This window comes from Ranitomeya variabilis, chromosome 6, assembly GCF_051348905.1.
Source record: "Ranitomeya variabilis isolate aRanVar5 chromosome 6, aRanVar5.hap1, whole genome shotgun sequence".
Lineage (NCBI taxonomy): Eukaryota > Metazoa > Chordata > Amphibia > Anura > Dendrobatidae > Ranitomeya > Ranitomeya variabilis.
The window spans coordinates 49,474,959-49,495,415 of NC_135237.1; the positions used below are offsets into that span (position 1 = coordinate 49,474,959).

A 20,457-nucleotide genomic window follows, 5' to 3' on the forward strand; every position below is an offset into this window, starting at 1 on the left:
AGTATGTGTGGTCGTTTATTTTTATTTTACCTAGGCTCTTTAGCATATATATATATAGTTATAAAGTATTGGATAACCCCCTTAACAAACATCAAGAGCAGTTGCAATCTAAAGCATCACTTTCTATGTTGACGACAGGAGAATTTTCAGAGTCCTGTACATTGCAGACTGTGTTCTTGAAAAATAACATGTAGTCACTCTCACCTGGTTCAGAAAGGAGATGGTGATCCGGGCATAGATGAAGAACAGCACAAAACATGTGTATATATACACTCACCGGCCACTTTATTAGGTACACCATGCTAGTAACGGGTTGGACCCCCTTTTGCCTTCAGAACTGCCTCAATTCTTCGTGGCATAGATTCAACAAGGTGCTGGAAGCATTCCTCAGAGATTTTGGTCCATATTGACATGATGGCATCACACAGTTGCCGCAGATTTGTCGGCTGCACATCCCAAAGATGCTCCATACAAGGCAGGATGGATCCATGCTTTCATGTTGTTTACGCCAAATTCTGACCCTACCATCCGAATGTCGCAGCAGAAATCGAGACTCATCAGACCAAGCAACGTTTTTCCAATCTTCTACTGTCCAATTTCGATGAGCTTGTACAAATTGTAGCCTCAGTTTCCTGTTCTTAGCTGAAAGGAGTGGTACCCGGTGTGGTCTTCTGCTGCTGTAGCCCATCTGCCTCAAAGTTCGACGCACTGTGCGTTCAGAGATGCTCTTAGGCTTACCTTGGTTGTAACGGGTGGCGATTTGAGTCACTGTTGCCTTTCTATCAGCTCGAACCAGTCTGCCCATTCTCCTCTGACCTCTGGCATCAACAAGGCATTTCCGCCCACAGAACTGCCGCTCACTGGATTTTTTTTCTTTTTCGGACCATTCTCTGTAAACCCTAGAGATGGTTGTGCGTGAAAATCCCAGTAGATCAGCAGTTTCTGAAATACTCAGACCAGCCCTTCTGGCACCAACAACCATGCCACGTTCAAAGGCACTCAAATCACCTTTCTTCCCCATACTGATGCTCGGTTTGAACTGCAGGAGATTGTCTTGACCATGTCTACATGCCTAAATGCACTGAGTTGCCGCCATGTGATTGGCTGATTAGAAATTAAGTGTTAACAAGAAGTTGGACAGGTGTACCTAATAAAGTGGCCGGTGAGTGTATATATATATATATATATATATACACTCACTGGCCACTTTATTAGGTACACCATGCTAGTAACGGGTTGGACCCCCTTTTGCCTTCAGAACTGCCTCAATTCTTCGTGGCATAGATTTAACAAGGTGCTGGAAGCATTCCTCAGAGATTTTGGTCCATATTGACATGATGGCATCACACAGTTGCCGCAGATTTGTCGGCTGCACATCACCACCACCAGCCTGAACCGTTGATACAAGGCAGGATGGATCCATGCTTTCATGTTGTTTACGCCAAATTCTGACCCTACCATCCGAATGTCGCAGCAGAAATCGAGACTCATCAGACCAAGCAACGTTTTTCCAATCTTCTACTGTCCAATTTCGATGAGCTTGTGCAAATTGTAGCCTCAGTTTCCTGTTCTTAGCTGAAAGGAGTGGTACCCGGTGTGGTCTTCTGCTGCTGTAGCCCATCTGCCTCAAAGTTCGACGCACTGTGCGTTCAGAGATGCTCTTAGGCCTACCTTGGTTGTAACGGGTGGCGATTTGAGTCACTGTTGCCTTTCTATCAGCTTGAACCAGTCTGCCCATTCTCCTCTGACCTCTGGCATCAACAAGGCATTTCCGCCCACAGAACTGCCGCTCACTGGATTTTTTTTCTTTTTCGGACCATTCTCTGTAAACCCTAGAGATGGTTGTGCGTGAAAATCCTAGTAGATCAGCAGTTTCTGAAATACTCAGACCAGCCCTTCTGGCACCAACAACCATGCCACGTTCAAAGGCACTCAAATCACCTTTCTTCCCCATACTGATGCTCGGTTTGAACTGCAGGAGATTGTCTTGACCATGTCTACATGCCTAAATGCACTGAGTTGCCGCCATGTGATTGGCTGATTAGAAATTAAGTGTTAACAAGAAGTTGGACAGGTGTACCTAATAAAGTGGCCAGTGAGTGTATATATATATATATATATATATATATACACTGTGTTCCAAATTATTATGCAAATAATATTTCCTCATATTTTCTCTAAATTACCTATCTGAATTGCAGCCATTGTTATTTTCCAGTCATCTACTATTCTAGTATAATTGCAATGTTTTGGAACAAACTGCCTATGAAAACAGTATCCTTTCTAAAAAAAAAAATAAACACTCAAAATGCATGTTCCAAATTATTATGCACAGCAGAGTTTTCAACCTTTTTTTTTTATTTTGAACAAAAAAATGGTCAATTGTGAAGTTATAAGCATTATCGGCTTATTACAAAATGAAATCAAACAGTTTTCAATTGAAAACTTTATTCTAGGTGATGTTACATTTGCACGTAGGACCCCTTGTTCGAAAAAAGCTTCTGAACTCTCTCATGCATTGAATTTGTCCGTTTTTGGATGGTTTCTGCTTCAATTGTTTTGCATGTGGACAGAATACCCTCCCAGAGCTGTTGCTTAGATGTGAACTGCCTCCCACCATCATAGACACTCCTTTTGATGATGCTCCAGAGGTTCTCAATGGGGCTGAGGTCAGGGGAAGATGGTGGCCACACCATAAGTTTGTCCTCTTTTATGCCCATAGCAGCCAGAGATGCAGATGTGGTTTTTGCAGCATGAGACGGTGCATTATCATGCATGAAAATTATCTTGCTGCGGAAAGCACGGTTCTTCCTCTTGAACCATAGCAGGAAGTGTTTTTAGAAACTCCACATAGATTATGGAGTTCATCTTTACCCCCTCAGGGATCATAAAGGGGCCGACAATCTCTCTCCCCATGATTCCAGCCCAAAACATTACTCCACCTCCTCCTTGTTGGCGCCTTAGCTGTGTTTACTGGGGTGTCCATCAACCAGCCATCCTCCACTCCATCCATCTGGTCCACTGAGCGTTGCACGGCACTCATCTTGGAACAAAACAGTTTGGAAGTCAGTCTTCATGTATCGTTTGGCCCACTGGAGCCGTTTCTGCTTGTGTGCAGTGGATAAAGGTGGTCGACAGGATGGCTTACGCACAGCTGCAAACCTCTGAAGGACCCTGCATCTTGTTGTTCTGGGGACGTTGGAGGCACCAGCAGCTTCAAAAACTTGTCTGCTGCTATGACAAGGCATTTTTGCAGCTGCTCTTTTAACCTTATGCAATTGCCTGCTGGAAAGAGTCCTCAATTTTTCCTTATCAGCACGCACACGTGTGTGCTGGGAATCAGCTACATACTTCTTGATTGTGCGATGATCACGATGAAGTGTCTTGGCAATGTTGATTGTAGTCATGCCTTGACCTAAATACTCCACAATTTGTTGCTTCTCAGCAGCCGACACATCCTTTTTCTTTCCCATTTTGGCCAAAAATGTAGGCTGCTTAATAATGTGGAACAGCCTTCTTAAGTAGTCTTGCCTTTATTTGGACACACCTGCCAAACTAATGTGCACAGGTATCTGCAATTGCTTTCAGTGATATAAAGAGCCCTGACACACATCACCGTCAATGAGTTTAAATGACAAACAAAAAAATTCTAACCTTATCACTCCTAAACTCTTTGTGCATAATAATTTGGAACACAGTGTATATATATATATATATATATATATATATATATATATATATATATATATATATATATATTATACTGTAGAGAGGCCAGTCAGTTTCTGTAATTTCATAATACAGGTGCTTTACCAGCTGTTATACGCACAAGTACAAGACCGTCTGACATTGTGTCAAGCAAACTTGTGTCACGATGGTGTACACTGTATTTCTACACAATATGTCTGGATGCACCCCTGCCCTGCACGGACTGATACAGATACCCACCTCTGAGGCACACTCCTGCAGGGTACCCACCACTGGTATGAGCATGTTTGAATGTGGAGATTTTAGCAGTCTTGCCAGTAATGGGATGCCACCTGCTCTACGAATCGCTTCCTTATTTCTTGTGCTCTTGGAACAGCTCCACAGAGCTAATGCTCCGCAGCGAGCAACCTCAATGTCCTTCTCTTGTTCGGCAGTCAGGTTGGTGGCTGTCATGGGAACACAGTCCAACAATCCAACCTAAAAGACAACGTATATGGATAAATTATACGTCAGGACACACAATGCATGAAAAATGAGAAATCATTTATGCCAATTACATTTATAAAACATGACTGGTGTCGGAACACCTGTACGACGTTTCTCAATGTCCCCTTGGTAGCTTCAGAAAGACCTTTTTGGATCAGGGCTACCATCCAAGAACAATTGAAAACCAGATTGTAAGAGCCACCAGAATATCAAGGTATTATCTCCTACATTACGAAACTAAAGAAGAAAACAACCGGGTGCCTCTAGTAGTCACCTACAATCCAGATCTGGAAGTGCCAAAGGGGAGCTTCATGGAAACTACAACCTTTATTCCAAAAGATGCCCGATTACAATCCATATTTCCAGACTTCCCACTTCTGTGTTTTAGGCAGCCCCCAAATCTAAGAAGCATCATTGTCAAAAGCTCCCTGTCCTCCAACAACAGAAACCCTTCCCTGCAATCAAAAAAGTAAAAAACCTGTCCATTATAATGACCATGGACAAGATAAAGATCCCAGCTCACATCAGATCTTCAAGATCCCAGGTAATTCAGTTGTACTACAACTAATGTAGTGTACTTAATTATATATACCATATGTTCAACTGGGGGTCTGTATGTAGGGGAGACAGCAAAAAAAAAAAAAAGACTAGCATGAATTCTCATCACCACAGAATGAAAGAAAAAATAATACATCTACCTGTGGCCAAACATTTTTGTATCCCTGATCACAGCATCATGGACATGAAATTGCTGGTATTGAAAGGTAACTTAACATCCCACAGAGACACAAGATTGTGACAGTACAAACTTATGATGACCTTTGACACATACAGAGCAGGAACGAATGTGTTGCATGGATATACATCTTTTTACAACCATTAAGAAATGTGCTTCTCAGACCTGTGGGGGCATCACAACCCTGGACCAGACCTCACAGAGGACAATACAAGTTTGACACTCCATAACTATGAATCCTCCAGTATATACTGCCATAACCGTCTCTCCCCTGCCACATTGATGGTTCAGTATTAGTGGTGAACAAACGTGCTTGGATAAGATGTTATCCGAGCATGGTTGTGTGCTAACCGAGTGACTTCGGTGTGCTCAAATACTATGTTAGAGTCCTCGTGCCTACATGTCTCGCATCTGTTCAACAGCCGCAACACATGCAGTGATTGCCTAACAAACAGGTAATCCCGGCATGTGTTGAAGCTGTCAATCAGCCATGAGAAATGCAGCCGCGGAGACTCGAACATGTTTTTCGAGCATGCCAAAGTCACTTGGTTAGTACCCGAGCCAGCTTGGACAACACCTTATCCAAGCATGTTCGCTCATCACTGTTCAGTATGTCTTTGGAGTGTGAGAAGAAACCAGAGGAAACCCACAAAAACAAGGGGAGAACATATAGACTCCCTGTAGATGTTGCCCTTGGTGAGATTTGAACTTAGGATCCCCGCACTCCAAGGCTGCAGTGCTAACCACTGAGCCACCGTGAGTGTGAACATGCAGTAAAGTGGCACTGATCACATGGGTCCAGTAATATACTAATATGTTCCTATGTGAAAAAGTATAACTGGCTGCACATACGACTCCTATAAAAAGTTAATAACCTCCAGTGATTGCAGTTGTGAGTCGTACATGTGGCCACTTTTTCCCGTTCTTCGGCGTGAAGATGTTTTTTGTTTATTTTCCATACAATTGTCATCTCATCAGGCATCTATTAATTTTTTATTGACTGTCTTTGAAAACAAGTGGTATTATCCAGATGTGGAACATACACAGGATACTTGCATTCCAATCTCTTCCCCAATATTTTCTAAAAGATTCAAAATGGAATTTTCTTTTTTCATTTCTCCAAAAAGCATTTCAGATTGAGTCAGTTTTAGAACTGGAAAATTACTTATTGAAGAGCAAGCTGGCCGAGCCAAGTGAGGAGGAGTCATCGCTAATGCACTATACTGCCCTGCTGTCAATGATTAATTAATTCTGCTCATAAACTTTACAAGTTATAAATCTGCCTGCTATAAATCCCGGTATAATGAAATTCCCAGCAATTTTCAAAATTGGCAAAACATAATTATGAGACTGGACATGTTGAGGTATTGTCAATTTTATGACTGCACGCATAAGGGTGGTTTTGGGATATCAGGTTCCCCCAAAAAAATCTATGTTTTATCTTCCATAGAATTTACAAAAAAAATGTTCTTTTGAGGTTGTGGCAGATTTCGTTTTACTGCTTTTGATAAAGTAAAAACAACCAAGCCGTTTTCACAGCTTGACAAATGTTTTGCCAGAAAAAATCTGGTTCTGCTAACAAAGCAAAAATGTTCTCCTATGTTCATAGCCACAACCCAAGTATGTACAAGCCGGGGCCCGGGACTCATTTTCTGGTTGCTTATGGGAAGCTCTCTAAGGAGTATTTCATCCATGTGTGGGTTATACTTTTATAAGGGTAGGGTCATTTTCTCCATTTTTCCCCTATCCTTTTGATGCTTGGAGAGGATAGATGAATTCACCTGAGGACTGTAGTCAAGGAATTTGGCTGCGCTAATCCAAAAATTTTAGGAAAAAATTCACATGTTGAAAATGTTGTTGCAGAAATTTCTGAAACATGTGTATCCATCCATAAGGGTATGTGCCCATGATCAGCAATTGCTGCGGGTTTCACACTGCGTATTTATGCAGCGTTAAACCTGCAGCTGCCAGATGTTACAGCATAGTGGATGGGATTTCTAGAAATCCCATGTCCACTATGCGTCCATAGTCGCCTGTGGATCACCCTTGGAGACTGACATGGGTTAGAGGCGTCTGGAATCTCTGCAAGGAAAAATGTTACCCCTTTGGATCCAGGTCATACCCCAAAACACAGTGTCTGCAAATTAAGATTTTGGTTTTGGCTTTAATCCTAAGTCATGTGACAAGGCTCGTTAGAGAGTCGATATTGACTTTCAGGATCGTTACTTCCTATAGTTGGCACTAGAGTTGTAATCCTCTTCCTCTCTGAAGCGACAGTATGCACTGTCCTCGCAATATAAAATACAGATATTCCACGACTTAAAATCTGCTGTGTATTCTCAATGTGGGATATCCCTCCCTAAAGAGTGAAATCTGCAATGAATTCTGCACAAAGAATTAACACGCTCGAGATTTTAAAATGTGTCTCTTATCTACTTAGCTGGGATTGTAATGTGCTTTGGATAGTCTACAAGCACGTCTGCTTGGAAAATCTGCAACATATACGCAATGTGTAAATATACCGTAGGAGAAGTTCTGCAGCGGGTAATCCATAGGGAAAAAACTGCACTGGTAAAATACGCTGCGGATTTTGCTGCAGAAATATTATGGATATGCCGCACATTTCAATCTTTGCTTTTCAAGAGATGGAATCCGTACAAAGATTGTTTTGCTGTGCCAATGTATATTGCAAGTTCTCTCTGCAGCAAAAACTTGACACTTGATAAAATCTCATACACAATTGTGGTACTGTAAAAGGCACCGGATTTACTAACCCCAAAAATCTGGACGTAAAATCTACTGCATGTACAGCACGTGGGAACATACTATAAATTGTTTGCTAATAGGTATTTGCTGTCAGTGTTCACCTGACCAAATGTATTATAAATCTGTTCCTGATCGCTCACCCACCCCGTCTTAACAACCAACATTACAAGGCACTTGGTTTGTAGGACACAGGAGTATATGACATGCTGTACTGCTGGAAGAACCTTCGGGGTGAAGTACATTGAAGTCTGAGGTGGTGGCTTGTACTTGGGAAAAAACTTGGCCACATGAGTTATTCTGTAGCCACCAGATGGAAGCCTATGAACCGCCTCCTACATGCCGGCATCCCCAGCTCCTCTTTTGATTGGTCATCCTAGAGCAACGTAATCATTGCAGCATAAGGCACACACGATGCCGGCTAATTAAAAGAGGAACCGGGGATGCCGGCTGGTAGAAGATCTTCCAGCTGGTGGCCACAGAAGACTGACCTCGGTCCTGTTAGTCGATTTGCTCATCTGCAGTAGTTTGCATAGCTGCCGACTGTTCCAGATTTTCCGACACATCTGGGCTGAAAAGGGATGGGGCATCATTCCTCTACACAGTAAGATCGATATCTTGGGAATTATATGCTGCTTTGTTTTTTTTTCTCCTAATGCATTTTTACAAGGGACATCAGAGGACTTGCTGTATTCAGTTATTTCAGTAGGTGCAATGTGAAAATAGAGATGTGTGATTTATAACTATCACAAGGACAAGGTACTCACCAGTCTCTTGATTCCACCATGTTGTCTCACTGTGCGCCTGGCTCGTCGGAACTTGGCAACATTTGCAATAGTTTCTGCTGCCAGGCATTTTAGATCCTTGTCCCGGCAGTCAAGTATCTTGACCATGGTCTGAAGCCCGCCAAGATCGGCAATAGAACTTCTGATTTGTGAATTGTGGCTAATTTCCTTTAAAATCTTCAAAGCACCAATCTAGTAAAATATCAAGATATAAAATAAAGAATTGCATTCTTGTCAACTGCCCCAGCACACTTCATAGCACTTTATAAGAAAGAGTGTTATTCACATCTTTTATAGTGATGTGTGAATCTGCAGACAATCGAATGAGAAGACTCACTTTAATTTGGATAGAAAATTCAACTTACAATAAAATTATTCAATGTGAGTGAAATGTTCCTCATCATGCCCAGGGGTTCTCTTCAGATCCAAGACCATAATAAACACAGGGAAACAAAAAATTACCCTGTTGACTAGCTGTCACAGTTCTCCACCTCCCTATCGGTCCTCCGCACAGCTCCCGCTGGCCTCTTCTTTCCTTCAGCACTGTGCTATTTTCAGCTCTTCCGGCATCTAGACTCTGCACTGGGGCTTATGGTGCTCCAGAAAAGAGTGAAGATGTCTGAAGAGCCGAAAAAGACATTGCACGTGAGGTGCTGAAAGAAATAAGAGGCCGGAGGCAGCAGTTGCCGAGAACCGGATATTGGGACTGTGAGCAGCAAGGCGAGTATGGTTTTTTCACCACTTTCTAAGCCCTCTTGATATCAGCATCCGGACTCCATTTGGAGCTAATAAAAAAATTCTGATTCAGGAGAGTCCACATTTTTTGTAAGACTCAAGATTAGGTAATCTCTAGTGATGAGCGAATATACTCGTCACACGAGATTTACCGAGCACGCTCGGGGGTCCTCCGAATATTTTTTAGTGCTCGGAGATTTAGTTTTCATAGCCGCAGCTGAATGATTTACATCTGTTAGCCAGCAAAAGTACATGTGGGGGTTGCCTGGTTTCTAGGGAATTCCCACATGTAATCAAGCTGGTTAACAGATGTAAATCATTCAGCTGAGGTGAGGAAAACGAAATCTCTGAGCACTAAAAAACACTCACAGGTCACCCAAGCGTGCTCAGAAAATCTCGAGTAACGAGTATATTCGCTCATCACTAGTAATCTCTAACCTTTTACATTTTTGGCAAATCCACGCAGTCGCAGCTCTCTCCATTCATGTCTATGAGAGTTCCGATGATTGTGAAAACGGAGAGATCACTTTTCGTCTTATAAAATTGGCCCTATTGCATGTGCCATGTATGACAATCTCCATAGAGTGCTACAGAATATGTGCAAAACTATATGCAAAATAATAAGGTAATGAATGATTTCATATTTTACACTTGCAAAACCTAAAATCGCTGGTGAGGTGAATCCAGGACAATCCAATATTTTGTGTGGTTATGTTTTTATAAGCTTGTATGAGTTTTATGAAATATTTTATTATACTCCTGCACATTTATTAACCATCCATACCTTACACTTGATTTCTTCTGTGTCCAGCAGATTAATGAGCACTTCAAGCCCTCCGACGTCTCTTATAGCCAGCTGACATGTTTCATGTGCAAGATTGAAATCTCTCATTGAGCAGAGAGCAATAACAGTAGCCGTCTGGTTACCTCCCTGCAACACACATAGAACAGGTATCATTATGAAATAATATCTCCAGAATGTGTCCTACTGGGAGCGTTATTACCAATGACCATAGTTCAAATACAACAATACACTGTGTTCCAAATTATTATGCAAATAATATTTCCTCATATTTTCTCTAAATTGCCTATCTGAATTGCAGTCATTGTTATTTTCCAGTCATCTACTATTCTAGTATAATTGCAATGTTTTGGAACAAACTGCCTATGAAAACAGTATCTTTTTTTTAAAAAAATAAACACTCAAAATGCATGTTCCAAATTATTATGCACAGCAGAGTTTTCAACATTTTTTTTTAATTTTGAACAAAAAAATGGTCAATTGTGAAGTTATAAGCATTATCAGCTTATTACAAAATGAAATCAAACAGTTTTCAAGTGAAAACCTTATTCTAGGTGATGTTACATTTGCACATAGGACCCCTTGTTCGAAAGAAGCTTCTGAACTCTCTCGTCCATTGAATTTGTCAGTTTTTGGATGGTTTCTGCTTCAATTGTTTTGCATGTGGACAGAATACCCTCCCAGAGCTGTTGCTTAGATGTGAACTGCCTCCCGCCATCATAGACACTCCTTTTGAGGATGCTCCAGAGGTTCTCAATGGGGTTGAGGTCAGGGGAAGATGATGGCCACACCATAAGTTTGTCCTCTTTTATGCCCATAGCAGCCAGAGATGCAGATGTGTTTTTTGCAGCATGAGACGGTGCATTATCATGCATGAAAATGATCTTGCTGCGGAAAGCACGGTTCTTCCTCTTGAACCATGGCAGGAAGTGTTGTTTTAGAAACTCCACATAGATTATGGAGTTCATCTTTACCCCTTCAGGGATCATAAAGGGGCCGACAATCTCTCTCCCCATAATTCCAGCCCAAAACATTACACCACCTCCTCCTTGTTGGTGCCTTAGCCGTGTTTTCATGGGGTGTCCATCCTCCACTCCATCCATCTGGACCATCGAGCATTGCACAGCACTCATCGGTGAACAAAACAGTTTGGAAGTCAGTCTTCATGTATCGTTTGGCCCACTGGAGCCATTTCTGCTTGTTGCAGTGGATAGAGGTGGTCGACAGGATGGCTTACGCACAGCTGCAAACCTCTGAAGGACCCTGCATCTTGTTGTTCTGGGGACGTAGGAGGCACCAGCAGCTTCAAAAACTTGTCTGCTGCTATGACAAGGCATTTTTGCAGCTGCTCTTTTAACCTTACGCTATTGCCTGTTGGAAAGAGTCCTCAATTTTTCCTTATCAGCACGCACACGTGTGTGCTGGGAATCAGCTACATACTTCTTGATTGTGCGATGATCACGATGAAGTGTCTTGGCAATGTTGATTGTAGTCATGCCTTGACCTAAATACTCCACAATTTGTTGCTTCTCAGCAGCCGACACATCCTTTTTCTTTCCCATTTTGGCAAAAAATGTAGGCTGCTTAATAATGTAGAACAGCCTTCTTAAGTAGTCTTGCCTTTATTTGGACACACCTGCCAAACTAATTTGCACAGGTATCTGCAATTGCTTTCAGTGATATAAAGAGCCCTGACACACATCACCATCAATGAGTTTAAATGACAAACAAAAAAATTCTAACCTTATCACTCCTAAACTCTATGTGCATAATAATTTGGAACACAGTGTAATCTGTCCATCACTAAAAGAGGTCAATGCATTTGGACTGGTTTGTACCCCAATGCATTTCCAGACTGATTTGTATTTTGCTTCCACAGAAGATTCCTCATGATTGGTACATTGGATCTTTTGGGAGACGCCTTTCACTACTTCCATATGCACATGAATAAGTATATGTAAAATCACATGTATATGATTACACACATGTAAAATTAGGACCACATAAAGTACAGCATGGGACCATTTGCATGACGACGACAACAACTAAAATATTTCTTCATTGTAGGAATGCTAAGCACTTTTAAGGGGTTCTGTAGTTTGTAACTGGCCCTTTTCAAATACTCTTTAAGGGCATATTTAGCTGTAGTTGTCCTCTCCAGTAATTTGGATAAGAAATGGACAAAGGGTTTTATTCTGCCTAAGGTATCGGCGGTCCAATGACTAGAGAAGTGTTATGATCCTTAGTGGTTGAGGATCACAAATACTCCAGCTAAGTAACAAACATAGGACAAGCTCTAGGGAGGTGGCAAACTGGACTGACCGCAAAACTGAACCTATCCAAACACACTAGAAGTAGCCGGTGAACGTGCCTAAAAATCCTAGATGTCTCGAGGCAGCCTGAGGAACTAACTACCCCTAGAGAGAAAGAAAGACCTCTCTTGCCTCCAGAGAAATAATCCCCAAAGATATAGAAGCCCCCAACGAATAATAACGGTGAGGTAAGAGGAAGGCACATACACAGGGGTGAAAGCAGATTCAGCAAATGAGGCCCACTAATACTAGATAGCAGAAAATAGTAAAGGGGTCTGTGCGGTCAGTAAAAAACCCTTACAAAATATCCACACTGAGATTTCAAGAACCCCCGCACCAACTAACGGTGTGGGGGGAGAAACTCAGTCCCCTAGAGCAACCAGCAAGCGAGGAAATCACATTTTAGCAAGCTGGACAAGAAACATGATGAATGCTAATAATCAAAAAATAAACAAACAAAAACTTAGCTTGTCTTGGAGAGACTGGGAGCAAGGTAGTCACAAGGAATCTGAAGAGCACTGAATACATTGATAGCAGGCAAGGAACTGAGTATCCAGGTGAGCTAAATAGGAAACCAACCAAGGATAATGAACCAGCTGATGCTGCCAACCTGCAGAAAGACAACACTACACAGTACCGCTTGTGACCACTAGAGGGAGCCCAAAAATAGAGTTCACAAAATTCCCCCCCCCTTGAGGAGGGGTCACCGAACCCTCATCAAGACCCCCAGGGCGATCAGGATGAGCCGCGTGGAAGGCACGAACCAAATCGGCCGCATGAACATCAGAGGCGACAACCCAGGAATTATCCTCCTGACCATAACCCTTCCACTTAACCAAATACTGAAGCCTCCGTCTAGAGATACGAGAATCCAAAATCTTCTCCACCACGTACTCCAATTCGCCCTCGACCAGCACCGGAGCAGGAGGCTCAACAGAAGGAACCACAGGTACCACATACCTCCGCAACAAAGACCTATGGAACACATTATGAATGGCAAACGATGCTGGGAGATCCAAACGAAAAGACACCGGGTTAAGGATTTCCAAGATCTTATAAGGACCGATGAAGCGAGGCTTGAATTTAGGAGAGGAGACCTTCATAGGAACATACCGAGAAGACAGCCACACCAAATCCCCAACACGAAGTCGGGGACCCACACCGCGGCGGCGGTTGGCAAAGTGCTGAGCCTTCTCCTGTGACAACCTCAAATTGTCCACCACATGGTTCCAAATCTGCTGCAACCTATCCACCACAGAATCCACCCCAGGACAGTCAGAAGACTCAACCTGACCCGAGGAAAAACGAGGATGGAAACCAGAATTGCAGAAAAAAGGCGAAACCAAAGTAGCAGAACTAGCCCGATTATTAAGGGCAAACTCGGCCAATGGCAAAAAAGTCACCCAATCATCCTGATCAGCAGAAACAAAACATCTCAAATAAGTTTCCAACGTCTGATTAGTTCGCTCGGTTTGGCCATTAGTCTGAGGATGGAAGGCCGACGAAAAAGACAAATCAATGCCCATCTTAGCACAAAAAGTCCGCCAAAACCTGGACACAAACTGGGATCCTCTATCAGACACAATATTTTCAGGAATGCCATGCAAGCGAACCACATTCTGAAAAAATAGAGGAACCAAATCGGAGGACGAAGGCAACTTAGGCAAGGGCACCAAATGGACCATCTTGGAAAAACGATCACACACCACCCAGATGACAGACATTTTCTGAGATACTGTAAGATCCGAAATAAAATCCATGGAAATGTGCGTCCAAGGCCTTTTCGGAATGGGCAAAGGCAAAAGCAAACCGCTGGCACGAGAACAGCAAGGCTTAGCCCGAGCACAAATCCCACAAGACTGCACAAAGGAGCGCACATCCCGCGACAAGGAAGGCCACCAGAAGGACCTAGCCACTAAATCTCTGGTACCAAAAATCCCGGGATGACCCGCCAACACCGAAGAATGAACCTCGGAAATAACTCTGCTGGTCCATCTATCCGGGACAAACAGTCTCTCTGGTGGACAATGGTCAGGTCTATCCGCCTGAAATTTCTGCAGCACTCGTCGCAAATCTGGGGAAATGGCAGACAAAATCACTCCCTCTCTGAGAATACCAGCCGGCTCAGAAACTCCCGGAGAGTCAGGCACAAAACTCCTAGAAAGTGCATCAGCTTTCACGTTCTTCGAACCAGGCAGGTATGAGACCACGAAGTTGAAACGGGAGAAAAACAACGACCAAGAGCCTATCTAGGATTCAGGCGCTTGGCAGATTCAAGGTAAATCAGATTTTTGTGATCCGTCAAGACCACCACACGATGTTTAGCTCCTTCGAGCCAATGTTGCCACCACTCAAATGCCCACTTCATGGCCAACAACTCCCGATTACCAACATCATAATTCCGCTCGGCAGGCGAAAACTTTCTTGAAAAGAAAGCACATGGCTTCATCACAGAGCCATCAGAGCTTCTCTGCGACAAAACAGCCCCTGCTCCAATCTCAGAAGCATCAACCTCGACCTGGAAGGGGAGAGAGACATCCGGCTGATATAAGACTGGAGCTGAAGAAAACCGGTGCTTCAGCTCCCTAAAAGCCTCCACGGCCGCAGGAGACCAATTAGTCACATCAGAACCCTTCTTGGTCAAATCCATCAATGGTTTAACCACGCTAGAAAAATTAGCGATGAAACGACGGTAAAAATTAGCAAAACCCAAGAACTTCTGAAGACTCTTAACAGACGTGGGCTGAGTCCAGTCATGAATAGCCTGGACCTTGACTGGGTCCATCTCCACAGTAGAAGGAGAAAAAATAAAACCCAAAAAGGAGACCTTCTGTACTCCGAAGAGGCATTTTGAGCCCTTCACAAATAAAGCATTAGCACGCAGGACCTGAAACACCATCCTGACCTGCTTCACATGGGACTCTGTCATGATCTCCATGGCCAGAGAACTAGCATAAGCCTCAATAGGAACAAGCTCTTGGAAGATGTAACTATACTGACCATGAACTAAACCTACCGCATCATCTAGAAGTAGCCAGGTAGCATGTCCTACTTTTTATCCCTATATGCCCAGCGCCGGCCGGAGAACTAAATAATGCTAGCAGAGGGAAATATAAGACCTGACTCAACTCTAGAGAAATGCCCAAAAAGGAGACAGAGGCCCCCCACATATATTGGCGGTGATATGAGATGAAACAACAAACGCAGCAGGAAAATAGTTTTAGCAAATTTGAGGTCCGCTTTCTAGATAGCAGAAGACAGAAAGCATACTTTCATGGTCAGTAGAAAACCCTAACAAAACACATCCAGAAATTACTTTAGGACTCTGGCATTAACTCATAATACCAGAGTGGCAATTCCTGATCAACAAGAGCTTTCCAGACACAGTAACGAAACTGCAGCTGTGAACTGGAACAAAATACAAAAACAAAACATGGACGAATGTCCAACTTATCTAGTAGATGTCTGGGAGCAGGAACAAGCACAGAGAGGCTTCTGATAACATTGTTGACCGGCAAGCATCTAACAGAGAAGCCAGGTTATATAGCGACACCCAGATCTAATCAGAACAGGTGAACAGGGAAGATGATGTCACAAGTTCAATTCCACCAGTAGCCACCGGGGGAGCCCAGAATCCAAATTCACAACAGTACCCCCCCCTCAAGGAGGGGGCACCGAACCCTCACCAGAACCACCAGGGCGATCAGGATGGGCCCTATGAAAGGCACGAACCAGATCAGAGGCATGAACATCAGATGCAGTGACCCAAGAATTGTCCTCCTGACCGTATCCCTTCCACTTGACCAGATACTGGAGTCTCCGTCTGGAAACACGGGAGTCTAGGATTTTTTCCACAACGTACTCCAACTCACCCTCAACCAACACCGGAGCAGGAGGCTCAACGGAAGGCACAATCGGTGCCTCATACCTGCGCAATAACGACCGATGAAAAACGTTATGAATAGAAAAGGATGCAGGGAGGTCCAAACGGAAGGAAACAGGGTTAAGAATCTCCAATATTTTATACGGACCGATGAACCGAGGCTTAAACTTAGGAGATGAGACCCTCATAGGGACAAAACGAGAAGACAACCACACCAAATCTCCAACACAAAGCCGAGGACCAACACGACGGTGACGGTTGGCAAAAAGCTGAGTCTTCTCCTGGGACAACTTTAAATTGTCCATCACCTGCCCCCAGATATGATGCAATCTCTCCACCACCGCATCCACTCCAGGACAATCCGAGGATTCCATCTGACCGGAGGAAAATCGAGGGTGGAACCCCGAATTACAGAAAAACGGGGACACCAAAGTGGCAGAGCTGGCCCGATTATTGAGGGCGAACTCCGCCAATGGCAAAAAAGCAACCCAATCATCCTGGTCAGCAGACACAAAACACCTCAGATATGTCTCCAGGGTCTGATTAGTCCGCTCGGTCTGGCCATTAGTCTGAGGGTGAAAAGCAGACGAAAAAGACAAATCTATGCCCATCCTAGCACAGAATGCCCGCCAAAATCTAGACACAAATTGGGTTCCTCTGTCAGAAACGATATTCTCAGGAATACCATGCAAACGAACAACATTTTGAAAAAACAGGGGCACCAACTCGGAAGAAGAAGGCAATTTGGGCAGGGGAACCAAATGGACCATCTTAGAAAAACGGTCACACACCACCCAGATGACAGACATCTTCTGAGAAACAGGCAGATCTGAAATAAAATCCATCGAGATGTGTGTCCAAGGCCTCTTAGGAATAGGCAAGGGCAACAATAATCCACTAGCCCGAGAACAACAAGGCTTGGCCCGAGCACAAACGTCACAAGACTGCACAAAGTCTCGCACATCTCGTGACAGGGAAGGCCACCAGAAGGATCTTGCCACCAAATCCCTGGTACCAAAAATTCCAGGATGACCTGCCAATGCAGAAGAATGTACCTCAGAGATGACTCTACTGGTCCAATCATCAGGAACAAACAACCTATCAGGCGGACAACGATCCGGTCTATCCGCCTGAAACTCCTGCAAGGCCCGCCGCAGGTCTGGAGAAACGGCTGACAAGATAACTCCCTCCTTAAGAATACCTGTGGGGTCAGAGTTGCCGGGTGAATCAGGCTCAAAACTCCTAGAAAGGGCATCCGCCTTAACATTCTTAGAACCCGGTAGGTACGATACCACAAAATTAAACCGAGAGAAAAATAATGACCAGCGCGCCTGTCTAGGATTCAGGCGCCTGGCGGTCTCAAGATAGATCAAATTTTTGTGGTCAGTCAATACCACCACCTGATGTCTGGCCCCCTCGAGCCAATGGCGCCACTCCTCAAACGCCCACTTCATGGCCAAAAGCTCCCGATTCCCAACATCATAATTCCGCTCAGCGGGCGAAAATTTACGGGAAAAGAAGGCACAAGGCCTCATCACGGCGCAGTCAGAACTTTTCTGCGACAACACTGCCCCAGCCCCGATCTCAGAAGCGTCGACCTCAACCTGAAAAGGAAGAGTCACATCAGGCTGACGCAACACAGGGGCAGAAGAAAAACGGCGCTTAAGCTCCTGAAAGGCCTCCACAGCATCAGGGGACCAATTAGCAACATCAGCACCCTGTCTAGTCAAATCGGTCAATGGCTTAACGACATCCGAAAAACCAGAAATAAATCGACGATAAAAGTTGGCAAAGCCCAAAAATTTCTGAAGACTTTTAAGAGAAGAGGGCTGCGTCCAATCACAAATAGCTTGAACCTTGACAGGATCCATCTCAATGGAAGAGGGAGAAAAAATATATCCCAAAAAGGAAATTCTCTGAACCCCAAAAACGCACTTAGAACCCTTGACACACAGAGAATTAGACCGCAAAACCTGAAAAACCCTCTTAACTTGCCGGACATGAGAGTCCCAATCATCCGAAAAAATCAGAATATCATCCAGATACACTATCATAAATTTATCCAAAAAATCGCGGAAAATATCATGCATAAAGGACTGGAAGACTGAAGGGGCATTAGAAAGACCAAAAGGCATCACCAAATACTCAAAGTGGCCCTCGGGCGTATTAAATGCGGTTTTCCACTCATCCCCCTGCCTGATCCGCACCAAATTATACGCCCCACGGAGATCAATCTTAGAGAACCACTTGGCCCCCTTTATGCGAGCAAACAAATCAGTCAGCAACGGCAATGGGTATTGATATTTAACCGTGATTTTATTCAAAAGCCGATAATCAATACATGGTCTCAAAGAGCCGTCTTTTTTTGACACAAAGAAAAAACCGGCTCCTAAGGGAGATGACGATGGACGAATATGTCCCTTTTCCAAGGACTCCTTTATATATTCTCGCATAGCAGTATGTTCAGGCACAGACAGATTAAATAAACGACCCTTTGGGTATTTACTACCCGGAATTAAATCTATAGCACAATCGCACTCACGGTGCGGAGGTAGTGAACCCAGCTTGGGTTCTTCAAAGACGTCACGATAATCAGACAGGAACTCAGGGATTTCAGAGGGAATAGATGATGAAATGGACACCAAAGGTACGTCCCCATGAGTCCCCTTACATCCCCAGCTCAACACAGACATAGCTCTCCAGTCAAGGACTGGGTTGTGAGACTGCAGCCATGGCAATCCCAGCACCAAATCATCATGTAGATTATACAGCACCAGAAAACGAATAGTCTCCTGGTGATCCGGATTAATACACATAGTCACTTGTGTCCAGTATTGTGGTTTATTATTAGCCAATGGGGTGGAGTCAATCCCCTTCAGAGGAATAAAAGTCTCCAAAGGCTCTAAATCATACCCACAACGATTGGCAAAGGACCAATCCATAAGACTCAAAGCGGCGCCAGAGTCGATATAGGCGTCCGTAGTAATAGATGACAAAGAGCAAATCAGGGTCACAGACAAAATAAATTTAGACTGTAAAGTGCCAATGGGAACGGATTTATCAAGCTTTTTAGTACGCTTAAAGCATGCTGATATAACATGAGTAGAATCCCCACAATAGAAACACAACCCATTTTTCCGTCTAAAATTCTGCCGCTCGCTTCTGGACAGAATTCTATCACACTGCATGTTTTCTGGCGTCTTCTCAGTGGACACCGCCAGATGGTGCACTGGTTTGCGCTCCCGCAGACGCCTATCGATCTGAATGGCCATTGTCATGGACTCATTCAGACTTGCAGGCACAGGGAACCCCACCATAACATCCTTAATGGCATCAGAAAGACCCTCTCTGAAAGTAGCCGCCAAGGCACACTCATTCCACTGAGTAAGCACAGACCATTTACGGAATTTTTGGCAGTAAATTTCAGCTTCATCTTGCCCCTGCGATAGGGACATCAAAGTTTTTTCTGCCTGAAGTTCCAAATGAGGTTCCTCATACAGCAAGCCCAAGGCCAGAAAAAACGCATCCACATTGCGCAACGCAGGATCCCCTGGTGCCAATGCAAAAGCCCAATCTTGAGGGTCGCCGCGGAGCAAGGAAATCACAATCCCAACCTGCTGTGCAGGGTCTCCAGCAGAACGAGATTTCAGGGACAAAAATAACTTACAATTATTTCTAAAATTCTGAAAGCTAGATCTATTCCCTGAGAAGAATTCCGGCAAAGGAATTCTCGGCTCTGATACCGGAGCATGAACAACAAAATCTTGCAAACTTTGTACTTTCGTGGCGAGATTATTCAAACCTGCAGTTACACTCTGTAGATCCATTATAGACAGGTGAACATAGAGCCATTCAAAGATTAGAAGGAGAGAGAAAAAAAAGAAAGACTGCAGCATAGACAGACTGGCAAGTGATCCAATTAAGAGCACACTAACTACTAGAGAAAAAAAAAAAAAAAAAAAAAAATTTTCAGCAGACTTCTTATTTCTCTCCTTTCTCAGCCAAGGATTTTAACCCTTTAGTGGGCCGGTCAAACTGTCATGATCTCCATGGCCAGAGAACTAGCATAAGCCTCAATAGGAACAAGCTCTTGGAAGATGTAACTATACTGACCATGAACTAAACCTACCGCATCATCTAGAAGTAGCCAGGTAGCATGTCCTACTTTTTATCCCTATATGCCCAGCGCCGGCCGGAGAACTAAATAATGCTAGCAGAGGGAAATATAAGACCTGACTCACCTCTAG

At 43.8% G+C, this 20,457-nt stretch overlaps 1 protein-coding gene across 3 annotated transcripts in view; it reads right to left on the reverse strand.

Moving 5' to 3' along the window:
- The window catches only part of ODAD2 (outer dynein arm docking complex subunit 2), a 188,608-nt gene that overhangs the window by 86,404 nt on the left and 81,747 nt on the right, over positions 1-20,457 (reverse strand). For all 3 annotated transcript variants that reach the window (XR_013216796.1, XM_077268455.1, XM_077268456.1), the window contains exons 11-13: positions 9,998-10,144; positions 8,461-8,670; positions 3,949-4,185 (exon numbers count right to left, since the gene is read on the reverse strand). Coding sequence is in view for 2 of the 3 variants with exons in the window: in XM_077268455.1 (XP_077124570.1) it covers positions 3,949-4,185; positions 8,461-8,670; positions 9,998-10,144 (594 nt within the window). In the remaining variant the exon portion in view is untranslated. The remainder of the gene's footprint in view (positions 1-3,948; positions 4,186-8,460; positions 8,671-9,997; positions 10,145-20,457) is intronic.